This window comes from Nanorana parkeri, unplaced genomic scaffold (genome assembly GCF_000935625.1).
Source record: "Nanorana parkeri isolate BGI_ZX_2015 unplaced genomic scaffold, ASM93562v1 scaffold23, whole genome shotgun sequence".
Lineage (NCBI taxonomy): Eukaryota > Metazoa > Chordata > Amphibia > Anura > Dicroglossidae > Nanorana > Nanorana parkeri.
This window is the reverse complement of record NW_017306291.1, coordinates 2,242,743-2,268,381: the sequence shown is the minus strand read 5'-3', so window position 1 is coordinate 2,268,381 and position 25,639 is coordinate 2,242,743. Positions and strand designations below refer to the sequence as shown.

Sequence of the window (25,639 nt, the reverse complement as noted above, 5' to 3'; positions counted from 1 at the left end):
AAAAAAACTGCATATGAAATCCCCCTGGTAACTCTTTACCCATCTCTGCAGTAGTCGGCTGCAACACGAACAGCTGGCAGTCAGTCTGCTTCCATGGTTACAGAGGTATTCATTTGTTGCCATAGTAACAGTAAGGCCTAATGAGCCCGGCACTTCAAGATCGTATTACTTCACTGCGCGTAGTCACCGCCATATAAAAATGTAGGTCAGGACTTTTTGAGAAATTTGGCTATGAAGAAGCCGATGGTATCGGAATTTGCGAGTGCGACGAGGTCGTCATCCGACTTCAACTTGTTTGCATCCAAGACCGATATTTCAGTGGCTGATGGGTCAAACCGCTGTAGGAGTTTCAACTGGTCCGGGGACAACCCAGCGCCGGGCATGCCTTCCCCTCCTATGTGTGGAGCCTGTTAAAAATAGAAATAATAAAGAATTGATATATGTACAAAGGAATGGAATAAATCACATGATTTATTTGTGTCTATCATCCACTCACTTCTATATAGGACCCGTTTACACCAGGCACCCTTTATCATGCATGGCATCCCAATGCGCCTATCCAATGGGTCTCCTTAATGTAATGAAAGTTAATGTGCTGCATAATGCATGTGGGATAACGCAGTGCAACATTGTGAACGTCAATGACCATCTCTTACGCAGGATTCCTCTCGGTGCAATATCCTCCTGACCCCACCCACTTTTTGCACTTTAATGGTTGTCATGTCAATTCCTTTACACACGTTAAGTAGAGATGAGCTCAGGATCAGACTGAACTCGGGCCAAACCTAATCTCCTCTGAACTTGAAAGGAGCTCCTTCCGAGCAGGGAAGGGAGCTTCCTCCATGCCTCCCAGACAGCTGAGGGCAGGGAATTCTCTGCCCCCAGCTTGACGGGGAAGCATCGGGATGCAGTGATGTCATTGACCTTATATGGCTACATGCCTATATTTGGTAACTTACATTTACCTAGGATGGCTATGTGGCCATATAAGGTAAATAATGTTAGCACAAGCATCCTGCTCCTTGGTTTACATGCAGCTGCGGGGCGGGGAATGCCCAGCCCTCAGCTGATTGGGTGGATAGCACTTCCTTGTGGAGGATGAGGAGGTCAGATTCAGACTGTATTCGGTTTAAACCTGAGCTCATCCCTGCTGTTGAGTAGTTCCACACACGTTAGAGGTGTAAGAAAATAGTTCATGGCGTGCTTTTAGTTTCAAAATATATTAAAGGAGAAGTGCGCTTTAAAACAAAAGGGAATTTATTATTTTTGCACTTTTTCCCTGACTTCCTCGATCCCAAAGCCGCACCCTCTAGTGTTTGTTTACATCCTGTGCTGCAACTCTTCAATCTCCTGGCTGCACCCCCGTACATTACAGCCTTATAGACTTCTATAGGGGCCCTCTCCCTTCTTTGTCGTTAGCCCCAAGATGCAGCCAGGTGAGAGGGACTTGCGACGCCGGATGTAACACTGGAGGCTGCAACCACTGGATAGAGGTAAGTATGCATCTGTGGAGGAGGTGGGTAGAGTTAGATTAGGTCAAGCCAAAGGAGCAAAGATGATAAATGCACGTTATTGTGAAAGTGTTCTTATGTTTTCATAATACTTACCACTCCCAACAACCATGATTCCAATCTATGTTCTCTTGCAGAATTAAACCCACCACTAGGATCTTCCAGATGTGTTGGATGCCTACATATCATGCAGTATGCTGTGGTATGATCTGGTGGCCGCAAGGTTACTATTGTGTCCCTGCAGCCTCTTCCATGGGCCCTGTTTTTAGGATGATTGTATTGAGCTTGTGCATAAAAATATCTTTGGTGCGTTTATTATTTGAAACATGAATGTGATAATCATTTGTGCCAGTATGGTGGGACATTAAAATGCAGAATAACTTTACAGGTCCATTGCTGAATGGTTTTGAAGAGGTTAGTTACTGTGCATACTATTGGGCATGTGCAAAATGCAATACTAGGCACAACAGTTAATCAAACAGATTCCAGGGCTGTTAGGACCAGCGTTTGATGGGCTTTTGTTGGCGTCAGAACTGCTTCTCTCCATATACAAGTCAACGGAAAGGCAAAAGCAACTTGAAGCAGGTTGATGCAGCTTAGAATTAGGTGAAATGTACTTGTGACTGTGAATGATTTCAAACTGATCTCAAATGCAAACTGAATGCACCTGAAAACAAGTTGCATTTTCCCATGGACAGAAGCTCAAGGACCATTGCCACAGACACTTACCAACATCCTGGCATCACTAGTCAGTAAACATCCTGCAAGAATAGCAGGATGGAAGTTGAGACTTTCGAACATCACTGGCTGCATACTTGTTCCAAGTCACCAATTCCCTAGATAGTGGTCAAGATAACAGCCCTGGAGCCTGAACATTTACAAACAAATTGGCCACAAGAGCTCCCATACTTCTATCTTCATTGTCTCTCTGTATAGCTGTCATTCTCTGGTATGCGTAGAAAGAATGCAGACCACACACTGCTGCGTTTCCGTTACCTGCGCTTGAAGCTGGAGGCAGGGAAAGGTTTTCAGAGCCCAGGCGACTTGTTCTTCATTTTCAGCTAAAGTGATAGTACATGTGCTGTAAACCAGCGTACCTCCAGGTCTCAACAACTCAACAGCCTAATGGAGGGAAAAGAAGAGAAAATCCTGAGAAGGGAATACATGAAAGGAGTCACACAGTCACTGAAGGACCTGACATTAATTGTAACTTTGCAATGCAACCTACTGTCCTACATTCGCTGCCGCTCTTGGCTAAACAAGCCCTACAATTAATGGTTGACAATATTAATCTACGTGAATACTGGGCAGGAAGTCTGCTTTGTGTTGGAAAATGTCAATCCCTACTATACTGCTTTCAATTTAAAGAGCACCTTTAGTCTTGGACAGAATGTGTAATTCAACCTGCAAGACTTGAGGACATACTGTGAGTGTAGGGTGTCACGGACCCGCCCCGAGTGGGCGTCACCACGGCACCCTGCACCCACAGTTTATTACTGCAGAGAAAGCGCTGACATTATGTCAGAGACACTCTCTGCATCATTTTTAGACTGGAGAAAACTGAAGAGGAAGACTGAAGAGGAAGACTGAAGAGGAAGACATCTTGAAAATGTATATATAATGTATATAAATGTAAATATAAAGAATGGGGGCCTCAAAGAGGGAATGCATACAAAAAAAAAAGTAGAAACCACTGCCACTCCAAATTTCCTTGCGTCAAGTCTTCTTTAATAATATCCATATCCGTCATCACTGAGCCTGATGAAGGGGACCCTGCAGAGTTGGGCTTTTAACCCCTTAACTCTTGACTTAACTGTAACTCAATTCTTAACTCATAACCAGCCATAATAAAGGAGAAAGGGCAATGCCTACTAACAACATGCAGCCTGAAAGTGTCTTACTGGTTGTAAATTGGATGAATCTGGAGCCCATAGGACATTCCCTTCCACTTCACCAATCGTATGGTAGGTACTGCTAAAGGGGAACTTACCGTGCTGAAAAGCTTGCGCTGCAGTGCCTGGTAAGAAGTCAGCTCTTTTAGGGATATCAGCTGAGCCATATTAGGCCTCTGCCCCATTGCGCTACAAGGAGCATCTAAGAGAATGCGGTCAAATGACTCTGGATGGAAGGGGGGACCAGCACCTGCAAAATAAACCTTTAGCATTAAAAAGTACACATCACAAACTACTATATGCTCTTGGATATGAGGATTCAAGGATTTTAACATAATTCAAGACATAATGTTACACGCTGCTTCTGCTTTGATATTGAGAAAGATCGACACAGTGTATTGGCTGAAAGGAAGTGCTAAGTTGGAGGGTCTGCTACCATGTGAAGAGTCCCAGTGCCATGATAGGTGTTGGTCATCGTGCCATCTATCATACAGCACAACGGCCAACTAAGAAAGCACACATAGCAAGCTGACTAAGCTGCTGCTAATTGTGAGGTTGTGCCTTAGTGTAGTCAACCTGCATTGAGAAATGCTTTTACTGGCAAGATCTCCAGGTAAGCCGATTTCCCATCCAATCAGCAAGGAGCCGACTGTTCGGCCGGCTCGATGTTGATGGGGTTCCTATCCAATCATCATGGAGCCGGCTTCCTGGCCAATCAGGAAGCCGGGAGGCAAATCATTACTCTCCACCCAGCTTCCTGATTGCCTGGGAAGATGGCTCCATGTTCCCCTACGGCACTGAGGATTTTCCTCTGACCGGAAGTTCCGGTATCGATGAAAGTATCGGAGCAGTTGGGCGAGTACGAGTTATCTGCACTCGTTATCTGCACCGATACCAATACTAGTACCGGTATCGGTGCATCCCTACTTAAAATGAAAATAAATGAATTAATAAAACGGGACTACTGTATCTCTGTTCTAAACACATTTGAGCAGGTTCAAGGAGTTCCAGGACAGGCACACTATAATATGGCCAAAAGGATGCCGACACCTGACCATCACACCTACAATATATGGCCAAATGTATGTGGATATGATTAGACCACTTTGGTGTTGAGAAACTTCAGTGTCTTTCGGAGAGCCCTGACCTCAACCCTACGGATTGCCCCTGAAAGGAACTAGAATGAGGACTGCAAGAGTGCAAGCCAGGTTTTTTTTTCCGCCAACCTCAGCAATCTGACCATACTTTTTTTTTTTTTTTTTTACACACTCCAAAATCTTGCGGAAGGCATTCCAGAAGGGTGCAGGCTTTATAGCAACAAAGTTAGGGGGAGGGTTTAACAACTCCATATTAATGACCATGGTTTTGGATGTCCAACAAGCTCATATAGGTGTGATGGTCAGGTGTCCACCAACGTTTGTCCATATAATGTAGATGTCGCCACACACCCCTTTCTATGGTTACTCTTCTATGCTCCATGTCTCACCTTCTTCCATCCCCTTTGGCTCACGTAACACAGCCTTGGTGCTGTTAAAGCGGTAGGCCTGGATAGATGTGAGTTGCAGCAGTGAAGCATTATGCTTTATTTTCTCCACTTTCTTGGCTATCTTGTCCACAGCTATGACTTCTCCCTGGGAATGCAAAGACATTGATTTTAATATAAAGTATAAATAAAGGCAAAACAGCCAAATACAGAGGTGACGTACATATGTGATGCCATTCTGCTTCTTGTCTAAAGAGTTGGAGTTTAGTTCCATGACCCAGCCAACCCAACCCAACTGCACAGCCAGGTCTAGAGCTTCCCTGAAGAATGTACAGAAGTTCCTGGACTTGGAATTATGAGCTAATGCTGCAAATGTGCTAAAATCAGAAAGTTCACTCAGATTATTATAGTCTGAGCTCCGTGTAATTTACTGCAGTAATAATTCAGAGACGTCTCACCAATAGGCTGCTGAGTGCTTCCTGAAAATGATGCCGTGTAATATCCTCTCCTTCATTGTAATTCTTACTGACATGCAGACACTGAGGTGAGACTCCAGGCTCCTGATGGAACCATCAGTGTTAACTTGTCTTTGCTTTTTTTTTTCTTAGCAAGTATATCTTTATTGTTTTGTATAAAACATACAACGACTTAAAAGATTAGCGGGGATCACAAAGTGGTGTACAGTCCACGTAAATATGCCATCTATACATACAAAATAGGTTCAATAATATCTCGAACATGTTACCCGGCGACAAAATCAGTAGCCGCTTAATACGAGTAACACAAGGAATAATTGAAAGCGTCAAAATATATTAAATAAACAATATATTCAATAAAAGTATGGGGAGAAGAGGAAGAAGATATGTCATGGGAGAAGAGAGAGAGAGAGAGAGAAGAGAGAGAGAGAGAGAGAAGAGAGAGAGAGAGAGAGAAGAGAGAGAGAGAGAGAGAAGAGAGAGAGAGAGAGAGAAGAGAGAGAGAGAGAGAGAAGAGAGAGAGAGAGAGAGAAGAGAGAGAGAGAGAGAGAAGAGAGAGAGAGAGAGAGAAGAGAGAGAGAGAGAGAGAAGAGAGAGAGAGAGAGAGAAGAGAGAGAGAGAGAGAGAAGAGAGAGAGAGAGAGAGAGAGGAGAAGAGAGAGAGAGGGAGAAGAGAGAGAGAGAGAGAGGAGGAGAAGAGAGAGAGGGGGAGAAGAGAGAGAGGGGGAGAAGAGAGAGAGAGGAGAAGAGAGAGAGAGGAGAAGAGAGAGAGAGGAGAAGAGAGAGAGAGAGGAGAAGAGAGAGAGAGAGGAGAAGAGAGAGAGAGGAGAAGACAGAGAGGAGAAGACAGAGAGAGGAGAAGAGAGAGAGAGGAGGAGAAGAGAGAGGAGGAGAAGAGAGAGAGAGGAGAAGAGAGAGAGAGGAGAAGACAGAGAGAGGAGAAGACAGAGAGAGGAGAAGACAGAGAGAGGAGAAGACAGAGAGAGGAGAAGAGAAGAGAGAGAGAGAGAGGGAGAAGAGAGAGAGAGGGAGAAGAGAGAGAGAGGGAGAAGAGAGAGAGAGGGAGAAGAGAGAGAGAGGGAGAAGAGAGAGAGAGGGAGAAGAGAGAGAGAGAGAGAGGAGGAGAAGAGAGAGAGAGAGGAGGAGAAGAGAGAGAGAGAGGAGGAGAAGAGAGAGAGAGAGAGAGAGATGAGGAGAAGAGAGAGAGAGGAGGAGAAGAGAGAGAGAGGAGAAGAGAGAGAGGAGGAGAAGAGAGAGAGGAGGAGAAGAGAGAGAGAGAGAGAGAGAGAGAGGAGAAGAGAGAGAGAGAGGAGGAGAAGAGAGAGTGAGAGGAGGAGGAGAAGAGAGAGAGAGGAGGAGGAGGAGAAGAGAGAGAGAGAGGAGGAGAAGAGAGAGAGAGAGGAGGAGAAGAGAGAGAGAGAGAGAAGAGAGGGAGAGAGAGAGAGAATGGGTAGACGTAGGGTAGAAATACACTAAGTTTCGCTTGTGGAATAGATGCATAGCAAATCTAACATTATTTCCAGGAAGGAATTCACTATAAGGATAAGGGACATGAAAGGGGGGGACCCACAATGCTGAGCAAAAGGCATAGAACACGGAGAACGTACAAAAATATATAGGTAGATTGCAGCATCAAGGCATTATAGTACATCAAGTGCCCCAACGAACCTTCCGATTGGGCTAGAAGATACCAAAATGAATGTTGGAATAGGGACATTATGTCCTGCAGCTGAGTCTTAGGCAGTTCTTGTGTCACAAAGTTAGTCCGTCTTTGCTTTTGATACTATTGTCTGGTTCAGATTTCAGACTTTTGATCCCTTTCAGCCCTGAAGAAGGGGGACTATCACAACCCCGAAAATGCCCTGAGGATCGTCAATCAAATATCATTCTGGACTTCTACTGTACATGGAGTGTTGCTTCTGTTCCTTATCTTATATTTATGTTTTCCATCCATGGAAGTCCTGGGACACATACAGCTTCCAGTGGGATTCAATACATAAACCTGTAACCTTGTAACCTTTTAAATAGACATTGAGCAATCCAGAACTCCTCAATAGCTGAATAATTATCCAGACTGGAGGGTCGGTTCACACAGGAGCACCAAGATCTGATACAAAACAAGTCACGGCTGTCAAAATGACAGCCATGATTTGCTTGCAAATGCAGCCAAGGAGCTGTAAGACAAAGGAGCAGAGCGTACCCCATACAACCAAAAGTAGGGCATATGTGGTACGTCCAAAGTCCACAACTTGTTACATTTTCCAAAACACTAAACGTCTCACTGCAAACACTGTAAATGTATTTAATCACATAAAAGTTAAATAAATGATACTAAACAATACATTTCTGACACTCCATGGGGATAATACACACTGAGGGGAATTTACTGAGACTGGAACAGGCAGAATCTGGAGCAGCTGTACATGGAAAATCTCTCCAAATTGAGGTAAGTCCCCTCTTGGACAGTTGTCCCCACAATTGGAGGACTTCCCCTCTATTTTTGTTCTGGTGACAACTCAGATTTTAGATTTTCTTTTCCTTTTAATGACCCCGGGGTGGGGAGGAGGGCCGACCCCTAAACTAAAATAAGCACTTACAATTCGGATCAAACAAATATACATTGGCCAGCAAAGTATGTCCTTACATTTTTGCCAAAACACTTACAGCCATTATGTTTCCAAACATCTCCAACTCTCTCAGCTTGGCTTCCCTGAACTTCCTGTCCAATACAAGATCACAAGGGACAGATCAGTCTCCAGCAGCTATCAATCTACTAGCTTGGAGAAAGGAAGAAAGTAGAAGGAATGAGAGTGGAGTGGATTGCTTTGCTGTGTCTGTGTATTTGTGGAGACATGCACAGCTTACTGGCACACACAAAGGTGGCTCCATAGGACCCTGCAGGGGAAAGCAGCCACCCTAAAACAGGATATCAGGGCCAGTGCTCAGGGGACCAGATGATTCTGCAGGAAACTAAAACTTATAAACATCAAGGAGCAGCGTCCATTGTAAGTGATTTCATCAGCATTTGAAATAGTTTAAAAAGCATTTGATTTTAATATCACTTTAACCCTTGCAGCGCCTGGGTAGCCCCACTGCAGGGGTACATGTTTAAGTTCTTCTTTAACAAGCCTTGACAATTCCTTTTTTACTTTTATCATTTTCTGAAATGAAAATAAGACATTCTAAAAGTAGAAGTGGGATACCGTGGGGCTGAAATGTTGATTCCCAGTCTGTTCCCATTTGACGAAGGATAATCAGAGCGGGAGAGATTTCCCACAGAAACATCATTTTACCATCTGAGAGGGCCGTGATAAGACTCAGCTGTAATAATAGCTGCCGGCCGGCTGCGTGTACTGAATGCTGATGGAGGCACAACGTGTGTATGGGCTGCAATGTAATTCTATGCTCTGCATCAGAGGGAGGAATGACTGACTTGTGAACTGCAAATCCCAGCAGGCCCGGCGTGATGTGACAATGATATTTTAACAGAAAAAAAAACACCACTGGACAGTACGAAACAAATATCCATATCATCATTTCGTACTGAATTTGGCTTAATAACAGCTTCTTCCACTTGCCTGTACAGAAAAAGGAGGCAGTCACTTGTGCTACAGCAGGGGCGCCCACAATTTTTCTTCTGGAGATCTACTTTTCAAATGACGAACTCAATGAGATCTACCAACGAAAAAACACCTGCGTTCAGGGGCGTGGCGGTGCACTGAAGTCAATGGCACCGCAGCCACTCCCCCTGCCCGCAGTGCGATCCCCGTCACATTAGTGCCTGCGTTCCGGTCCAGTGCGATCTGCAAAAATGCTGCAAGCACCATTTTTGCAGATCGCACTAGACTGGAACGCAGGCACTAGCGAACGCAGGGAGCCGGCCAGCTTGTGTTCCAGTGCGTTCTAGAGGCTGAACACTCTGGAACTCTTTTAGATTGTAAGCCCTCAGGGGCAGGGCCCTCCTTACCATCTTGTCTTGAATTGTATTGTAATGTCTTCCTTATATTGTAAAGCGCTGTGCAAACTATTGGCGCTATATAAATCCTGTATTATAATAATAACGCAGACTTTGTGGTGTGAACTGGCCCCTCTCTCTTGGCTGTCTCTTCTCTCTCTCCTCGCGCTCTCTCTCGTTGCTCTCTCCCCTGTTTCTATCTGCTGTCTCTCTCCTGTCTGTCTTTTCTTACCTCCATTACAGCAACTTCCCAGGTCTCCTCTTATACGTCTGGGGTCCTGTCCTCCCGCATTGCTCGTGTGGCCGACGTCACACGGGTCAGTGAGCCGATCGCGAATGGGCACAGTGATCATGTGCTATAAAAGGAACACGCTGATAGGAGGAGATAGAGAGAGAGCTGAGCTCATCAGTCTCCTGCTTTCCCCTCTACTGTCCAGTGACAGACTTGGGGAGGGACAAGACCTGTAAGTGCTGCTTTATTAAACCCTATTTCGGGCCAAAAAAAAATGACCCCACCTCCTTCTTTGACGCCTCCAGTTTTTATTCTTTCTTATCTAATATCTTGTAAATCAATCTTATACCCGCCTAAGTCTGTGCCCCTTTGCCCATACTGTTCCTGCGTCCAGCTGTGCCCGCACCAGCCACTTCCCCTTTTGCCGATGTCACCGCTGCAGACCACCGGAGAGGATCCCATCGATGTACCAGCAAATAGGAAGTGTCCATGTCATTCAAGTAGTGACATGGACAACCAGAGAAGGACCGGGCATCCTGCACAGAGAAGATCTGGGACCGGAATGTCATGTGACCACGATTACTTAGATCAGGAGTAGCCAAACTCCAGCCCTCCAGCTGTGGTGGAACTACAAATCCCATGAGGCATTGCAAGATTCTCACAGCCACAGACATGACTCCCGTAGAGAGAGATGCATCATGAGATTTGTAGTTTCACCACAGCTGGAGGGCCGGAGTTTGGCTACCCCTGACTTAGATGAATAAAAGGGGCGTTTAGTTTGGTTCTTTTTTATTTTCTATGCCATAGAATTAGTAAGAGTCCGGGAGAAGCTTTAACCAAAGCATCCCCATGAAAACCAGACCGAAAATTCAAACACAAATAAAAAGCCGCAGAAAAATATAATAATAACTAATAAATAAATATTTGTAACATTGTAAAGAGCACAAAATACCGGAACAAAATAAACAAACAGACGACGGGGTGACACTCTGACTATTACTATGACTTGTATACTGTTAAAGGAGAACTATGAGGTGAGTGCTTTTCACTCACCTCATAGTTGTAGCCGACCTGTGACAATGAGACTGTCACAGGTCGGCTCAGCAGATCGGGAGGTGAGCGAACACATACCGGGTTCGCTCGCCTCTCGATCCTGTCACGGCTCTCTGCTGTGACAGGGGAGGGGCTGGATTCCCCTCTCCCCGCTCCGATCTGCCAGCGCTGACTGGCGGAACGGACGGGGGAGGGGGCGGGTACAGCTGGCTCTGCCTCTAGATAGGCAGAGCCAGCTGTCACTCACGCAGCTGGGCGGATCCCGTCATCTAAGTCGGGATCCGCTCCAGGTGCGGCGTCTCAGTATACCGCGAGCTGTAGCTCGCTGTATACTGAGCTTAGAGTAACGGGAGGACGCTAGTTTGTGTCCTCCCGTTACCCCAAGGAGAACTATGGGGAAAAACACTGACCCCATAGTTCTCCTTTAACTATGAGAACATCCAAAGCTGATGTAATATGAAGATGCCACAAGATGCAACAGTCACCAAAGAAACAACACAATGTAAATATAATAAAACACAAAACGAAACAATCTAAAAATATACGAGGGAGAGTCAAAAATTATCAGCACTCCGGTTATATTAAAACTTCTGTTGGCTGTACTGGTCTTACTGTCCGTTCAGTTCACACCAGCCCCAGTGCGTTCTGGGCCGATTCGGTGCCGGAACGAACTAGATCGCATCCCGGCCGCCTCACTTTGTTTTGGAGCGGGAGGGGGTGTGTTGGTGCATTGAAGTCAATGGCACCGCAACCGTGCCCTCCAGCCGCAGTATTTTTTCTGACCGGACTGGACTTCAAAGCAGGCATTGATGTGTCATGCGTTCCGATGCAGGCGATCACACTGCGACCGGAGGGCATGGCTGCAGTGCCATTGACTTCAATGCACCGCCACGACCCCTTCCCACCAAAACAAAGGAAGCTGACCGGGATACAATCCAGTAAATTCCGGCACCGAGTCAGGCTGGTGTGAACTAGCCATCAAGGCTACTGTCTCCCCAGTCACTGCTGTGCAGGTTTGAAGGTGTTATGTCAGTTCATTTGTAACTGCTGTGCGAGCAAAAACGAATGCCCGACTTGTGATCTGCATGAAAGAAGAGCGACGTGCGCTGATTTGTTTTTTGTGGCCTGAGGGTGTGCCTGGTGCCGTTATTTATGGAAGACTTTGTGCGCAGTATGGAGAAAGTGTTTTGCCGCGAAGAAGTCTGTAGGAATGGATGGAGAAGTTCAAGGAAGGCCATACAAGTGTTAGCCATTAAGAAGGATGGCCCACAGGGGTAGCCAAACTCTGGCCCTCCAGCTGTGGTGAAACTACAAATCCCATGATGCATCTGTCTCCGGGAGTCATGTCTGCGAGAATCTTGCAATGTCTCATGGGATTTGTAGTTCCACCACAGCTGGAGGGGTCGGAGTTTGGCTACCCCTGGCCCACACTGTCGACACTCTACAAAAACTTTGTTTTGAGGTGTTTGGGCATCCTCCCTATAGTCCTGATCTTACTCCATCTGACTTTCACCTGTTTGGTCCCCTAAAAGCAGCTTACGAGGACGAAGATTCCCCTCTGATGAAGAAGTGAAGACAGCTGTGCATTCGTGGCTCGCAGCTCAGACTAAAACATTTTTTAATGAGGGAATAATAAAGCTTGTTGACAGATGGACAAAGTGTATTGAAAGGCCAGGAGATTATGTCCAAAAATTATTTGTCTCTTCTAAAAGTTGATTAAACTAAATTCTACAGCCAGAGTGCGGATCATTTTTGACTCAACCTTGTAATGTGGAAAGTCCTATATGACAACTGTCCAGGATTTGAGCCTAAAGTAGTATTACATTCTCAAACATTTTTTTTTCAATAATGAATCCAGAGAAAACCCATAATATACATTGCCCAGCAAAGTATTTCTTACATATTTGACCAAGCACTTACAGCGGGGACGTGCGGTCAGGGGAGGCAGAGACTCGCCTAGAATTATGGAGGAAAAAGCTGTCAGCATCATGTCTGAAGCTGACAGCTTTTTCTCCATTCAGATTGGCTCGTAACATGTTACACAGCAGGCAAATACTCCCCGCTGTGTAACCTGTCATGGACGGAGTGCCTCAGCAGTGAGGAGCAAATGAGGGACAGGGAGGCTCCTCCCTGTCTCCTCCTTTACAGTAGCTTGGGGACGGGTTGGGGCTGCGTCCGGTGGGGCTTTGTCCGGTGGGGGCGGAGCATCATCAATCAGGGGTGGGGCTTCAGTCGGCAGGGCTGGGGAATGCCTCACCTGGAGCAAGAGGTACCGCACGTCACTGACTTACAGTCATCATGTTTCCAAACAGTTAGCTCCAACTCTCTCAGCTCAGCTTCCCTGAACTTCCTGTCCAGTGCAAAATCACAAGGAACAGAGCAGTTTCCAGCAGCTGTCCATCTACTAGACTGGAGAAGGGAGGACAGAGGAGCAAGAAAGTGTCTTGCCTGGCTGTGTCAGTGTGTATGTGCTAGTGTGCTGCCTCCTGGTGAACCTGCACCCAATTCATCCTGTGCTAGATATTTCCAAGATGGCGGCTCTCATAGATTAGAGTTATGCCCACACTATACAGAGGAGACTTGATGAGGCGGTGTGGCTTCCACATATTTTGCAACAGTTCTGCAACTAAAACCTCTGTTTCTAACCCTTAGTGTAATTTGTTTGCAGGCTGGCTGGTGAGTGTGCTGGGAAACTTTTGTTTTTGTGCTATGTGTATGTGAATACAGATGCAGCTTACTAGCCCACACAGAGGTGACTCCATAGGACCCTGCAACGCAAAGGAGCCACCCTAAAACAGGATATCAGGAGCATACGTTCAGTCAAAGAAACCCATTCATTTTGAACGGGCTGGCGATGCAAGAAAGACCAGACCTGCAGCACATTTCCTGGCCGGCTGGGTAATATCCCGTCATCCATGTTTTCTGCCAATAGACCAATGATCATTTTCTGTGACTTTTCCTTACCTCATCCTTCATAAGAGAAGCGATGTGAGTGGTCTTTCCTCCAGGAGCGGCACACATATCCAAAACCCGTTCCCCGGGCTGAGGGCTCAAAACATGGCTGACAACAGCAGACGGTAAATTCTAGAAAACAAAGACAAAGACAGCTACAACTCCAGATTAAAAACAAGGACTGGGACCAGTGCAGCAATAACTGGACTAAGAGGCAGTTTACATTTGTCTGCGGATTATGTTTAAATGAAAGGAGTTCTAAACTCATATCCTGTCCTGTTATAACATCAGCATTGTAACAGGAAGACATACTAGAGCTGTTTTTGATAATGCAATCGAAGCTTACTTAAAGCAGGACTACGGGGTAACCTTTTTTGCATATAGTTCTCTTCAGGACCATGGGAGGACATATACTGTGTCCTCCGGTGACCCAAAACTCACTATATAGTGGGCTATCTGCCCCCCGTCCGTCCGTTCCTCCATTCAGAGCTGGAGAAGCGGAGAGGGGAATCCCTGCAGGGAGGGGATTGGGAAGTCGGCGATCAGCAGTGTGTGTTCGCTGACTTCCCGATCGATAAAGCCAACCTGTGACAGCTTCTTTGACATAGGTCGGCTTGAATTATGGGGATGAGTAGGGATGTCCCGATAACAATGCTAGTATCGGAATCGGGCCCGATACAGGGCATTTTGACAAGTACTTGTCAAAATGCCCCGATGCCTAGCACCGGAGCTTGCGCTGTTTTTTTTTCTCCCCGTGGTGGGGTTGAGGTCTTCTGGGCAGCCTGGAGGAGCGTCGAGTCACTGCTGTGGGCGGAGCTCCAGGTGGGGATCTAATGTAGTTGGCTGGCGACTGCCCAGAGGACTCCGCCTGTAGCTCCGCCCACATCAGTGACGTGACGCTCCTCCGCTCAGCCTCTCAGCGCCGCCGACGTCGTCCTCACATGAGGAGAAAAAATAATAATTCGGCACCCCCATGAGGCTCCATTGAACAGGCACCATGTCATCGACGAGAGGTGGATAGGTGGTAATCCTTCAATAATGTGAATGGTGTGCGCTCTCAAATGTGTGTGAACTGGGAAAGGCAGGGAGGTGTAGGGGTTGGTCACTGCTGTTGGAGCTGGGGAGGGCACAATGACAGAGGGAGCCTGGGTCAAAGTGTTGTGTGTAATTGGAGTCTAGGACGGAGGCGGACCACTGTTAGTGGCAGGCACAAGTGTATGCGGGCTGCCTAAGACTGTCGGGGCTGAGGGGGAGTAAGGTCCGGATGCTGTGGAATGAAGGGCTGCCTGTGGAAGTGCTATCGGCGCTAACAATTCAATGCGGCATCTTATCCAGTGACACCTCGTCCAGTGCCAGCGTTTCACTTGTACTTGCAGAGCCCACTCGAGATCCCACCTGAGGGTGAACCTGCAGAGCCCACCATAGATCCTCAGGTGGGCTGGTTTTATTGTTCTAAAACAGTCTTTTAAATTACGTTTATTCATAATATTAAAGAATTTGGCCTAAAATTATTAGTCTGCATTGTTTTTGAAAAAATGTCACCTGTCCGTTAAGAGAAAGTATCGGTAATTGGTATCGGCAAGTACATGAGGGCCAGTACTTGGTCTTAAAAAAGTGGCATCGGGGCATCCCTAGGGATGAGTATATTTCACTCTCCCCATAATTCTCCTTTAAAAAATCCCTTTTATGTAGCGAGTGCTGCCCTAGAACGACCAATCAGAATAATGCGATAAACTGCACTCAGACTATGGATTACTTTACCCAGAGCAGTCAGAGTTCAGCTTATTGCATTATTCTGGTCGGTCGTCCCAGGACAATGCTGGGTGTCCTCAGCGCTCTTACTGAATCCAGCTGTCAGTGTGCCCATTCTGATTTACCTGCAGGAATATATATCCAGGCAGCATGTTGTCAAAGGATGGACTGGAGTATACCGGTTCTGTCATTCTGATGCCTTTCCCCCTATGACAACAGGAAGAGTCAATATGAAGTAGAAATGTCATCATTAAAACACATTTAAAATGGAATGCCGAGAAAATGCTTCTATTAACCCTTGCAGTAGGGGCTTGCCCTGCACTGCAAGGCTTAAGCGCTCGTTTTCATCTAAGGAGTAAAATAAGAAAGTTATAAAAAGTTATACATCCCTGCAGAGCATGTTTGGCTGACCGAAGGCAGCCGATGTACGGCTGATTTTAGCTGATGTACGGCTGAAGTCAACCGTACACGGCTGAAGTGAATAGCTGAACAGCGTTCGGCTCACTTCGCTTCGCCTGCGTTATTCACTTGCCTGCCTTCGGCAACTTTGTGAATAACCCCCTTAGCCCCCATTCACACCTAGGCGTATTGTAATATGCACGACCGTCGCGTGTTTTTTTTTACCGCGATCCGCGGTAAAAAAAAACGCGCGACGGTCGCGCGATTCCGAAGGCTACTTGGCTGTATCCCAATGGAAAACCCACTACAAAACGGCAAAAAATAGTCCCGGGACCTTTTCAGGCGTGGGCCGTTTTGTAGGGCGTTAGGGACGGGCGGAAATACGGCAAGGTGGGAACGAGGGCATTGACTACAATGCAATTTATATTTTTGACCGTTTTGTAGAGCGTTCGTCGGGCGTAGGACGCGCTACAAAACGGTCAGGTGTGAACAGGGCCTTAGTCTTTTCCTAAGTGTTTACAATCCTAGGCCGATCATGTGACTTTAGAAGACCCTCCCACTGATCTCTCAGGAAACAGGAAGTGGCTGGAGTCTGTGTCAGTTTCAACAGAAACAGCACCAGGTAGAGACGTGCAATGAAACTGGCTGAACAATTGACGTGTTGCTGTATAGAACACAAACACATTCGGTTTTCAGGACGTCAGCGTCGGTTTTACTTACTTTACAGGGCTGTTGGTACAGAAGATGTCTGAGCGGCTCAGTTCTGCAATCCCATTGCCAATAAAAACTTTGGTTCCATCGAACTCCAAGGCGCCCCGTCTACATTTCCCTTCAATGTCAGAGAACACAGACACCTCATCACCGGCCTTCATCCCTGCAGGCAAAAAGAAGAATACTAAACAGCAAATAACCAAAACCATGGCGCGCTCGTAACATTTAATTTATCACTATAGTAAAGGAAATGCACCCAGGAACCCCAAACCACCCATAATACATTTCTCAAAATATGGCCGCCTTGGGTGACTTATCGCAGACCAGACCGACCTTTTAACCCAACCCTAAGCTTCATCTGATGGAGAGCGGTGCTGTTTCCACCCAACCCCCCTATTGCTTTTCCTTCTCTTCCCTCTTACCCTCTACCTTACCTACTTGCTCCTCCACATCACCCCCAATCTTACCCAGGGGTAGGCAAATTCTGGTACTCTGGTTTGGCTACCCCTTATCTACACTCCAAAATCTATTTTGGCGCCCTACAATATTCCTTTTAAGCCCACTCTAGGTGACACTATTGTACGTTTTGAATATTATGCTTAATGAACGGGTTAACACTTTGTTTAGGAACGAAAATAAAGAAGACATAGTCAGCTGGTCCTGTGGCAGTGACCTCTCACCTCTCTGCCCCCTTCACTCCCTGGCATCTTCACGTCTAAAAGACCTGTATTACACGTGATCTCAGACCGCCGGAGCTTAGTGGAGAAGAGGCTGCAGGGACCGGTCTAGGATCAGGCGAGTATTTCTTCTTTATTTTCGCCCCCTAGCTAAAACAAGCAGTTAACCCTTGCAGTGCGAGGGGGGCAGCCCCACTTCCCATTCTTACATTTGGAAGCAGATATAATCCCAGCAGCGTACACATGGGCTCCTCTGAGGACAGCATTTCCACACAGCGCTCCAACGATGACTTGTACCGAATGTTGCTTCTGCGTCCTCCTAAATAAAGAATAAAAAAATGGGAAACTAAGCCATTCGAAAACCTCTTTATAGAACTCCGGGGTTTTTAGAAGAAACTTACCCTTGCAGCGGGGATACCTGCATTCTGCAAGGGTTAAGTGCTCATATTGTCTAGGGGGCGAACATAAAGCAGGTGCTACTAACGCTTCCTGTCAAATATTTCACTTTTACATTATGGAGAGTGCAATCCTGCTCCTGCTGCTATTCTCACGTGTGTGCATTAGTGTGCAGGTCAAGGCATCTTTAGCTGTGTCTCTGCAAGCGTTTTGTACATTCCTTCCTTGAAGAAAAAAAAAAATCTTGTTTTGCACGTTGTACAGTACATTGTGTTATAATAGAAAATAATTCCTTTCTATCATGAAGAGCAGATTTGCACACACTGCAGCACAGAGATACCCAATGGTTCTCATTAATCCGTATACAATTGTATGTTTTGCTGCAGTTTCAGTTCAGTAGCTGACTGCCTTGTACCAATGGGAATTACATAAATGTTAATGAAGCCTAATAAGCCGCAGTGTGTGTGTGTGTGTGTGTGTGTGTCAGAGATATCCCTTACGGAATCCCAGAGAGATACAAGAAGTAATTGTGTGATTCAACCCATCCAATCATGACTAAAACTAGAAAATAGTTGATTCCAGAAGGCTAAAATCTGATTGGTTGCAATAGATCACCATAGACCGAATAAGCCTCAGACTGCATTCAACCCAATCTGACCTGTAAGTAGTAATGGAAATTCTGACAATCATTAAAGCTGAACTCCAAGATCTTTTGTAAAAAAAATACCTTTGCAGTGCCCCCTCCTTCCCTGCACTGCAAGGGTTAAGTGCTCGTTTGTGTCTTGGTGATTAAACAAAAAAAAAAGTTATATTCACCAGACCAGCCAATCCGGCTTGTTCTTAGACCGGTGTCTCCGGCACCAGTGCCCCTCTGCTAAGGATCCTGGACTCCTCACATCTATAGCATCTATACTGCTGAGGAGCAGTCCATCAGTGCAGCAAGGAGGAGACACGCTTCAATGATCACAGAAGCAGGGAGCCCTTATTCTAACACTAAAGATGAGTCTACTTTGGCTGTAAAACTGATATATGTGTAATATGCATAGTGTGGAACCTGTAGAAGGAGGCTTGGTGATAACGCAGAGTCCAAATCAGACTTTAGTTTACAGCAAAAAATGAATTCTGATTGGATATAGGTTACTGAACATACTACATTTATTAATTTTTTTTAGCTATATGTGTAAATGAGATCAGCTTAAGGAAGAACTGAACTCTGGAAGATGTACCCCAGAAAAACCTAAGCAGAAGGCAAAGGACCACTCACCAGCATTGTCTATGGTCTCCCTGCAGCTAATCTTGTCCCATTACCGACGTACCATACCTTGTTCTGCACTCGATGTGTCTCTGTATGGAGGTGGCCATTTTAGTAGAGGCAAGGCTTTGCTTCCTCATGTCAGAGCGTCCGGCAAGGAGAACAGTGAGCAGGACGGTGGTGGCATCACCAAATCTCACTCCAAATCTCCTGAGACTAGCAGTCAGGCAGTGCCCTAGATCTCACATTGCAGATATATGGCTGAGGGCATAAGAGAGCCTAGGCACACTCACATACCACGAAGCGCACTGATATGTCTTGTCTTGAACGTAAGACAAAAAGGTAAATCTTTCATGTTACTGCTTTGGCACACTTAAGGCCTCATTCACACGAGTAACAGCCGGCCCGTACAGCTCCGTGCTGCGTGCATGACCGTATCTGGCCGCTCCCGGGAAGGACAGGTGCTGAGTGTGATTTGTACGCAGCAGCCTGTCCTTTTTTTTCTGAGTTTGCGGCCATACGATCGACCGAGTTGCACGTCCGCGCGGTCGTCCCTGCTCGGACGCAGACAGGATCCATCCTGTGTCAGCATACAAGTACGCACTCCCGCACGGACGTGCAGTTCGGGTGAGCGTACGGTCGCGAACTCAGAAAAAAAAGGACAGGCTGCTGCGTACAAATCACACTCAGCACCTGTCCTTCCCGGGAGCGGCCAGATACGGTCATGCACGCACCCCGGATCTGTACGGGCCGGCTGTTACTTGTGTGAATGAGGCCTAACACTTCCAGATGTCCCCTATTAAATAACAAATCCTTACTTAAGTTCAGGTCAATATTAATGTAGATATCCATGTTTTACCAACCTCGGTCCAATAACTGGAATTAATAGGAGGTCCTTGAGTCTGGGATGCTGATGAATTGGGATGACGTCACCCAGGATTTGCTGCAAAGTAATAACAAAAATGCCATTTATTAAAGAGGAAGCCTTCTTTTTGTTCCGCATAGAGTGGGAAGGGATTACCTCTCTGAGCTTTCTTACTGCTGTCTGTGTTTATGTTGTGAAGATCATTTTATTCCTGCCTTTCAGTGTGGTCACCGAGACAGGAATGAACAGACTCTCATCCCTATTATGGCAAAGGCGTACATAGAGACATTGTTTTCCCAGTGGCATGGGGAAGAGCGGGAACCTACGTCAAGCTTTAAAGGAGAACTATGGGGTTAAGTCTTTTCCCCATAGTTCTCCTTAGGGTAACGGGAAGACACAAACTAGCGTCCTCCCGTCACCCTAGGCTCAGTATACCGCGAGCTGAAGCTCGCGCTACACTGAGACGACGCAGCTGAAACTGATCCCGACAATTGTGCCAGGATCCGCCCAGCTGCGTGACTGACAGCTGGCTCTGCCTATCTAGAGGCAGAGCCAGCGGTACCCGCCCCCTCCCTCGTCTGTTCCGCCAGTCAGCACTGGCGGATCGGAGCGGGGAGGGGGGAATCCAGCCCCTCCCCTGTCACGGCAGAGAGCCGTGACAGGATTGAGAGGTGAGCGAACGCCAGTATGTTTTCGCTCACCTCCCGATCTACTGAGCCGACCTGTGACAGTCTCATTGTCACAGGTCGGCTAGAACTATGAGGTGACTGAAAATCACTCACCTCATAGTTCTTTTTTAATATGCTGTCTGTGTAAGAACTGTGGAGAGTCCCTTTAATTTCTGTTTCTTCACCAGGACAAAAAGCCAGAAATAAAAATTCAACAGTTACATACAGTCATGGTCAAAAATATTGGCACCCCTGCATTTCTGTCATATAATGCACCACTTCGCACAGAAAATTGTTGCAATGACAAATGTTTCGTCATTCTCATGTTTATTTCTTTGTTTGTATTGGGATGACACAAAATTAACAACTCTTTGACGAAACAAAATTGCAGCTTTTTGGTGCAGCCCATCATTCTACTGTATTCAGAAAAAGAAATTAGGCCTTTAAAAGAACAAAATACAGTCCCACATAGTGGAGGTTCACTGATGTTTTGGGGTTGCTTTGCTGCTTCAGGCACTGGGTGTCTTGGCTGTGTGCATGGCATTATGAAATCTGAAGGCTACCAAAGAATTCTGGGGTGCAATGTAGTGTCAGAAAGTTGGGTCTCCATCAGAGATCTTACAGCAGGACAATGACCCAAAGCACGTTAAAAAGCACCCAGAAATGGTTTCAGACAAAGCGCTGGAGAGTACTGGATTGGCCAGCAATGAGTCCAGATCCAAATCCCATAGAGCACTTGTGGAGAGATCTCAAAGCAGCAGTTGGGAAAAGAAGCCCTTCCAATCTGAGAGACTCTGACAGCCATGGGTATGATTCACAGAGGTAGAAGCAGGATGGAATTTGTAGTTTCTCCACAGCTGGAGGGCCAAGGTGCCCCGCTCTATCCTAACCGGAAAAAAAAACCCTAAAGACTTGATTATATAACTGGGAGTCCTGACATTTCCAGAGACTCCATCGAAAAAAGGTAAGCTGCAATGTGAAATATTTTTTGTTATGCTATCCGAATGGGAACATTTAACAAATATAAATAGGTGCTATCCCAAATTTGGCTGCAAAAGTAGGAATACACTTTGAAGTAAAATGCCAGACAGACAGTGAAATACACAAATAAAATACATATATACGAGCTGTTTTACCTGTTATTTGCATTTCTGTCCATCCAGTCCTGAGATTTAAACACCTGATTTTTCTCTTCAAGCTACACTTGCACGTCTTGTCCCTCCCCCAGCCTGTGACTGGACAGTGAAAGGAAAATCAGCTGACTGATGAGCTCATCTTTCTGCTCTCTTATTGGCATGTCCCTTAACACCACATGAACACTGATTGGCTCCTGATGCTGCTTCTCCCTCTCCCAGTCTGAGCTCTGATATACAGGGGGTTGCAAAAGGTTGAAACCAGGTCATACATACTCAGGCACTTCCACAGCTTGCATTTAAAGCAGAACTCCAAGATTTTTAAAAAGTAACCCTTATAGTGGGGCTTCTTTTGCACTGAAAGGGTTAAAAAGGAACTTTACCCTTATCTTTGAAATGACAACAAACACGCCTTTAGAAATGTTTAGTAATGACAATCTACAAACACATACTTCTAGATAATTGTCGTTTTTATTTTTTGCATTCCTTATTTCTCTTTTCCTCCCCATTCTTCACACAGTGGCCATTTTTTTTTTTATTAAGGGCAGATTAATCCATCGCCTTTTACTTCCTGGAACTCTGGCACATATGACTAGGACATGTGACCATGCACATCATCTCCAAGGAGGAAAATGCCTTTCACTGAGATCTCATGAGATTACAGATGAGATTTCCCACCAATGCACTGCTGATGTAACCTTCCCAGGATGCAATGCTTGGGCACACCACATCACTAATGCCCAAGAGGATCAGGAAGTAGAAAACCAGTAAAACCAGTAATTGTAAGTAAAAGAAACATATGTTTAACTAATGAATGTAAGATGATTTCATCAGAGCTGCATGCTGATGTGATTTTAGTGAAAGGGGGTAAAGTTCCACTTTAAGTGCTCGTTTTGTCTACGGGGTGAAAATAAAGTAGAAATACTCCCCCCATCCTTGCTCCTGCTTGATGCTAGTCCCCGCAGCCTCTTCTTCCCCGGGCCCTGGAGCTCTAAGGACCCGTGACATCATCACGTGTAATGCAGGTCTATTAGACGTGTAGACGAGGGGGGACTCACCACAGCCAGAGCAGGTGAGCGGTCACCTCCACAGGACCGAGGATTGGATGAGTATTTAAACTTTATTTTTGCCCCCGGTTAAGTTCTTCTTTAAAAAAAATAAATGAATTCTTTTACTGATGTATTTTTGATTACAGAGCTGAATGTATTTGTAATTGTCGGGCGTTTAGCGTTGAGGCAAAATGGAAAACGAGAATTCTGACCTTTTTTATTTCTTCATCTAGTTGCTGCTTGGCTGCTTCCACCGACGTCACCAGCGTGTTCACCCGAACGGTGGTAAAAGACGGCGGGTGCGACAGGCAACTCTGCAGACGCTCAAATTTTCTTTCCACTTCATCCACACCCAACTTAGCAACAAGCTGGAGGATAGAAAATACTTAAGAACATCCCATAGTCCCATCCCCCTAGAGCTCATAGCAACATATCACAGTGTCCTAGTACCACCTGGGACCTCATAGAGGTGGAAATACAGAGGGAGCTTTCTGGGGTCCAGAGGGTGCATGGGACAGGCAGATCTAAACCCGAGAGCAAAAATGTAAAGTGACACTAAACTCGGGAGTTAAATCTCAAAAATGAATTCAAGTACCTTAACTATTAAAAGGAGAACTATGGTGTTAGGGCTTTTCCCCATAGTTCTCCTAAGGGTAACAGGAGGACAGAAACTAGCGTCCTCCCGTCACCCTAAGCTCAGTATACCGCGAGCTACAGCCGCAGCTGAAACGGATCCCGACAATTCTGTCTGGATCCACCCAGCTGCGTGAGTGACAGCTGGCTCTGCCTATCTAGAGGCAGAGCCAGCTGTACCCGCCCCCTCCCCCGTCCATTCCGCCAGTCAGCACTGGAGGATCGGACAGGGGAGGGGTGGGAATCCAGTACCTCCCCTGTCACGGCTCTCTGCAGTGACAGGATCGAGAGCGGTGACAACTTTACAACACACACAGGGACCATGGGGAACAAAAGTAGTCACCCTCCAGAAGGAAGGACAGTGTCAGCACCAATTCAGAGATGATTTGAGGATCTACAGCCGAGTGATACACAAATAAGATACATTTTTGTTAATAGTTAAGATACTTGAATGTATTTTTAAGATTTAACTCCTGAGTTTGGCGTCACTTTAATATCTTCAAGATTACTGAATGATTTTCCCTTTTTGTCTGTTAAATATACCACTGAAAGTGTCTGGTTGCATCTGTTCTCTATGTCCCTGCCAGACACCTATATAGCTGATAACTTCCTGTGGTCTGTGGTCTCTGCCTCGGCTGCTCTCAGCAGTTAAAGTAGAACTGAAGCCCATTTTTTTTATATACAGTTTTGGATAGAGGAATGGAAGGTTATAAGCGCTGTCAACTTTTTTTTTTTGCCACCTTTGTCCCATTAAGGGGTTTCCCATTTACTTCCTGTCCGACAGCCACAACAGGAAGTGAGAAGCAATTCCTTCAAAGTGAGGAAAAACCCTGGTGGTCACCAGAACTAGTGTCCCCATTGGAAGATTTCCCATCTATTCCTGTTCTGATGACCGCCCAGAATTTGGGTTTTTCTTTTACTATCAGTGATAACTGTCGTAACCAGGACAAATAGAGAGGGGGGATCCACCTAATGGGGACATAGACACAAATAGAGACCTGACGTGTGTTCTAATCCCTCTCTACTCTATCCAAAACTACAGAAAAAACAAATGTTTGCTGTGGTTGCACTTTAACATTGTTCCCAGTTCTCTCAGTGGGCTACAGAACGTCTCCCCATATGGTACAGAGAAGGGGAGAGAGATGTTCTGTAGTCCTGTTCAAGTATGGCATAGCAGCTTCTTCTTAGGAACAGTGCAGTAATTGAGTGTTGTCACCCTAAGGGTTTGTTTCCACCGCGCCTGCGGCAATGCCCCAGGCCCGGAACGCAAGGGGTTGTGGCAGTGCCATTCAAGTAATTGGCACTGCAGATGCCCCCCTGCCTGCAGTACGATCGGCCACACAGGAACACGTAATAAAATGCCCTGCATTCCAGTGCGGGGGGGGGGGGCGTGTCTGCAGTGCCATTGACTTGAATGGCACTGCCACGCCCCCTCCCGCCCCAGAAGGCAAGGAGACTTTATGTATGCGATCCCTTGCGTTCTGGACACGGGACATTGCGGTAGACATGCAGGCTGGTGGAAGCCCTTAGAAAGGAAGCGTGTTACTGGCAGGATCACCAGGTGAAAATTAAAAAAAGCCTAAAGAAGGAAAACTAACGCAGCCACCACTTCTCAGTATTGGTAAGTAGGGATAAGATGGAGCTTGGTGTAAAGTACACGTAAGCCTGCTCAAAACTGTGATGGACAACAGCCCCGGGACATTCCCCACCCCTTTGTGATGTGTAGCTGGGAGTAGGGAATGCATCCTACGCCACTGATTGGGTTGTGAGGAGGTGGGGGACATCCACAGTATTGAGCAGGCTTGGGAGAACTCAGCACAATCCAAATTTTTAGCTGCAATAAGTTACATTATTATTATTATTTTGGGGTTTACATAGACTTTAGGTTCTGCCACATATATAAATGTATATTCTACAGGAGGTCAGACTTCTACTTTAATACATAACAGATCACCTCCTTATTGTGATAAACGTTGCGCAGATGATCTTCTACTTCTTTCTGCAGAAGAATCTTCGGGAAAACTGACATTTTATGTTTCAAGGTCCAGCTAAAATAACCTAGAATAAAAAATGGCATTGCATATTAAATGGTGATCTTCGATGCTTGATCAGAACAATAATCCATAAATACAAACCATACAATCACACATGGTAAGAGCTGGAGTATGCAAACAGGACTTTTGTTTTCTAAATGTTCTAATGTTAATCTCAGGGAGATTTTCAGGGACAAAAGCAGAAACTGTACCTGGAAATGAGGGATTACATCCAGCCAGACAGGAAATAGGGCATATACCTTCATGTGCTGTGTGTAATGAAGGTCTCATTAAACCAGACACACACCCTGCACAGCCCCTCTGTACCTGGGTAAGACATCAACAAGAGATAATGGTCCCATGACAGCAAATCCTCATCCAACCGGTACTTGAAACACATGTAGCCTATCCTTTCTCAGTACAGTGTACACACTAATGAAGTAAGTGTCTGCAGCTCGGTGTGTGTAGCTGTAATTATGCGGCCATTTTGTTGTAGACAAACCTCCGTCTGCTTAGCC

General features: G+C 46.0%; 1 protein-coding gene across 1 annotated transcript; it reads right to left on the bottom strand.

Moving 5' to 3' along the window:
- Window positions 1-16: 16 nt before the first annotated feature.
- Window positions 17-25,142, bottom strand: NSUN6 (NOP2/Sun RNA methyltransferase family member 6). Its single transcript, XM_018564181.1, has 11 exons — window positions 25,043-25,142; window positions 22,668-22,823; window positions 19,604-19,683; window positions 17,302-17,411; window positions 16,425-16,578; window positions 15,431-15,512; window positions 13,566-13,685; window positions 4,890-5,034; window positions 3,502-3,653; window positions 2,508-2,633; window positions 17-407 (listed from the first exon to the last, which is right to left on the bottom strand). Exons 1-11 carry the CDS (start codon window positions 25,115-25,117, stop codon window positions 207-209), a joined length of 1,401 nt encoding a protein of 466 aa, XP_018419683.1. The 5' UTR covers window positions 25,118-25,142; the 3' UTR covers window positions 17-206.
- Window positions 25,143-25,639: the final 497 nt, after the last annotated feature.

Coding starts and splice junctions, on each gene's coding strand:
- NSUN6 (XM_018564181.1), bottom strand. CDS start 25,117: ATGTCAGTTTTCCCGAAGATTCTTCTGCAGAAAGAAGTAGAAGATCAT. Junction 15,513..16,424: donor TGTACCAACAGCCCTGTAAA/GTAAGTAAAACC, acceptor CTGTTGTCATAG/GGGGAAAGGCATCAGAATGA. Junction 3,654..4,889: donor GCCAAAGGGGATGGAAGAAG/GTGAGACATGGA, acceptor TTTATTTTGCAG/GTGCTGGTCCCCCCTTCCAT.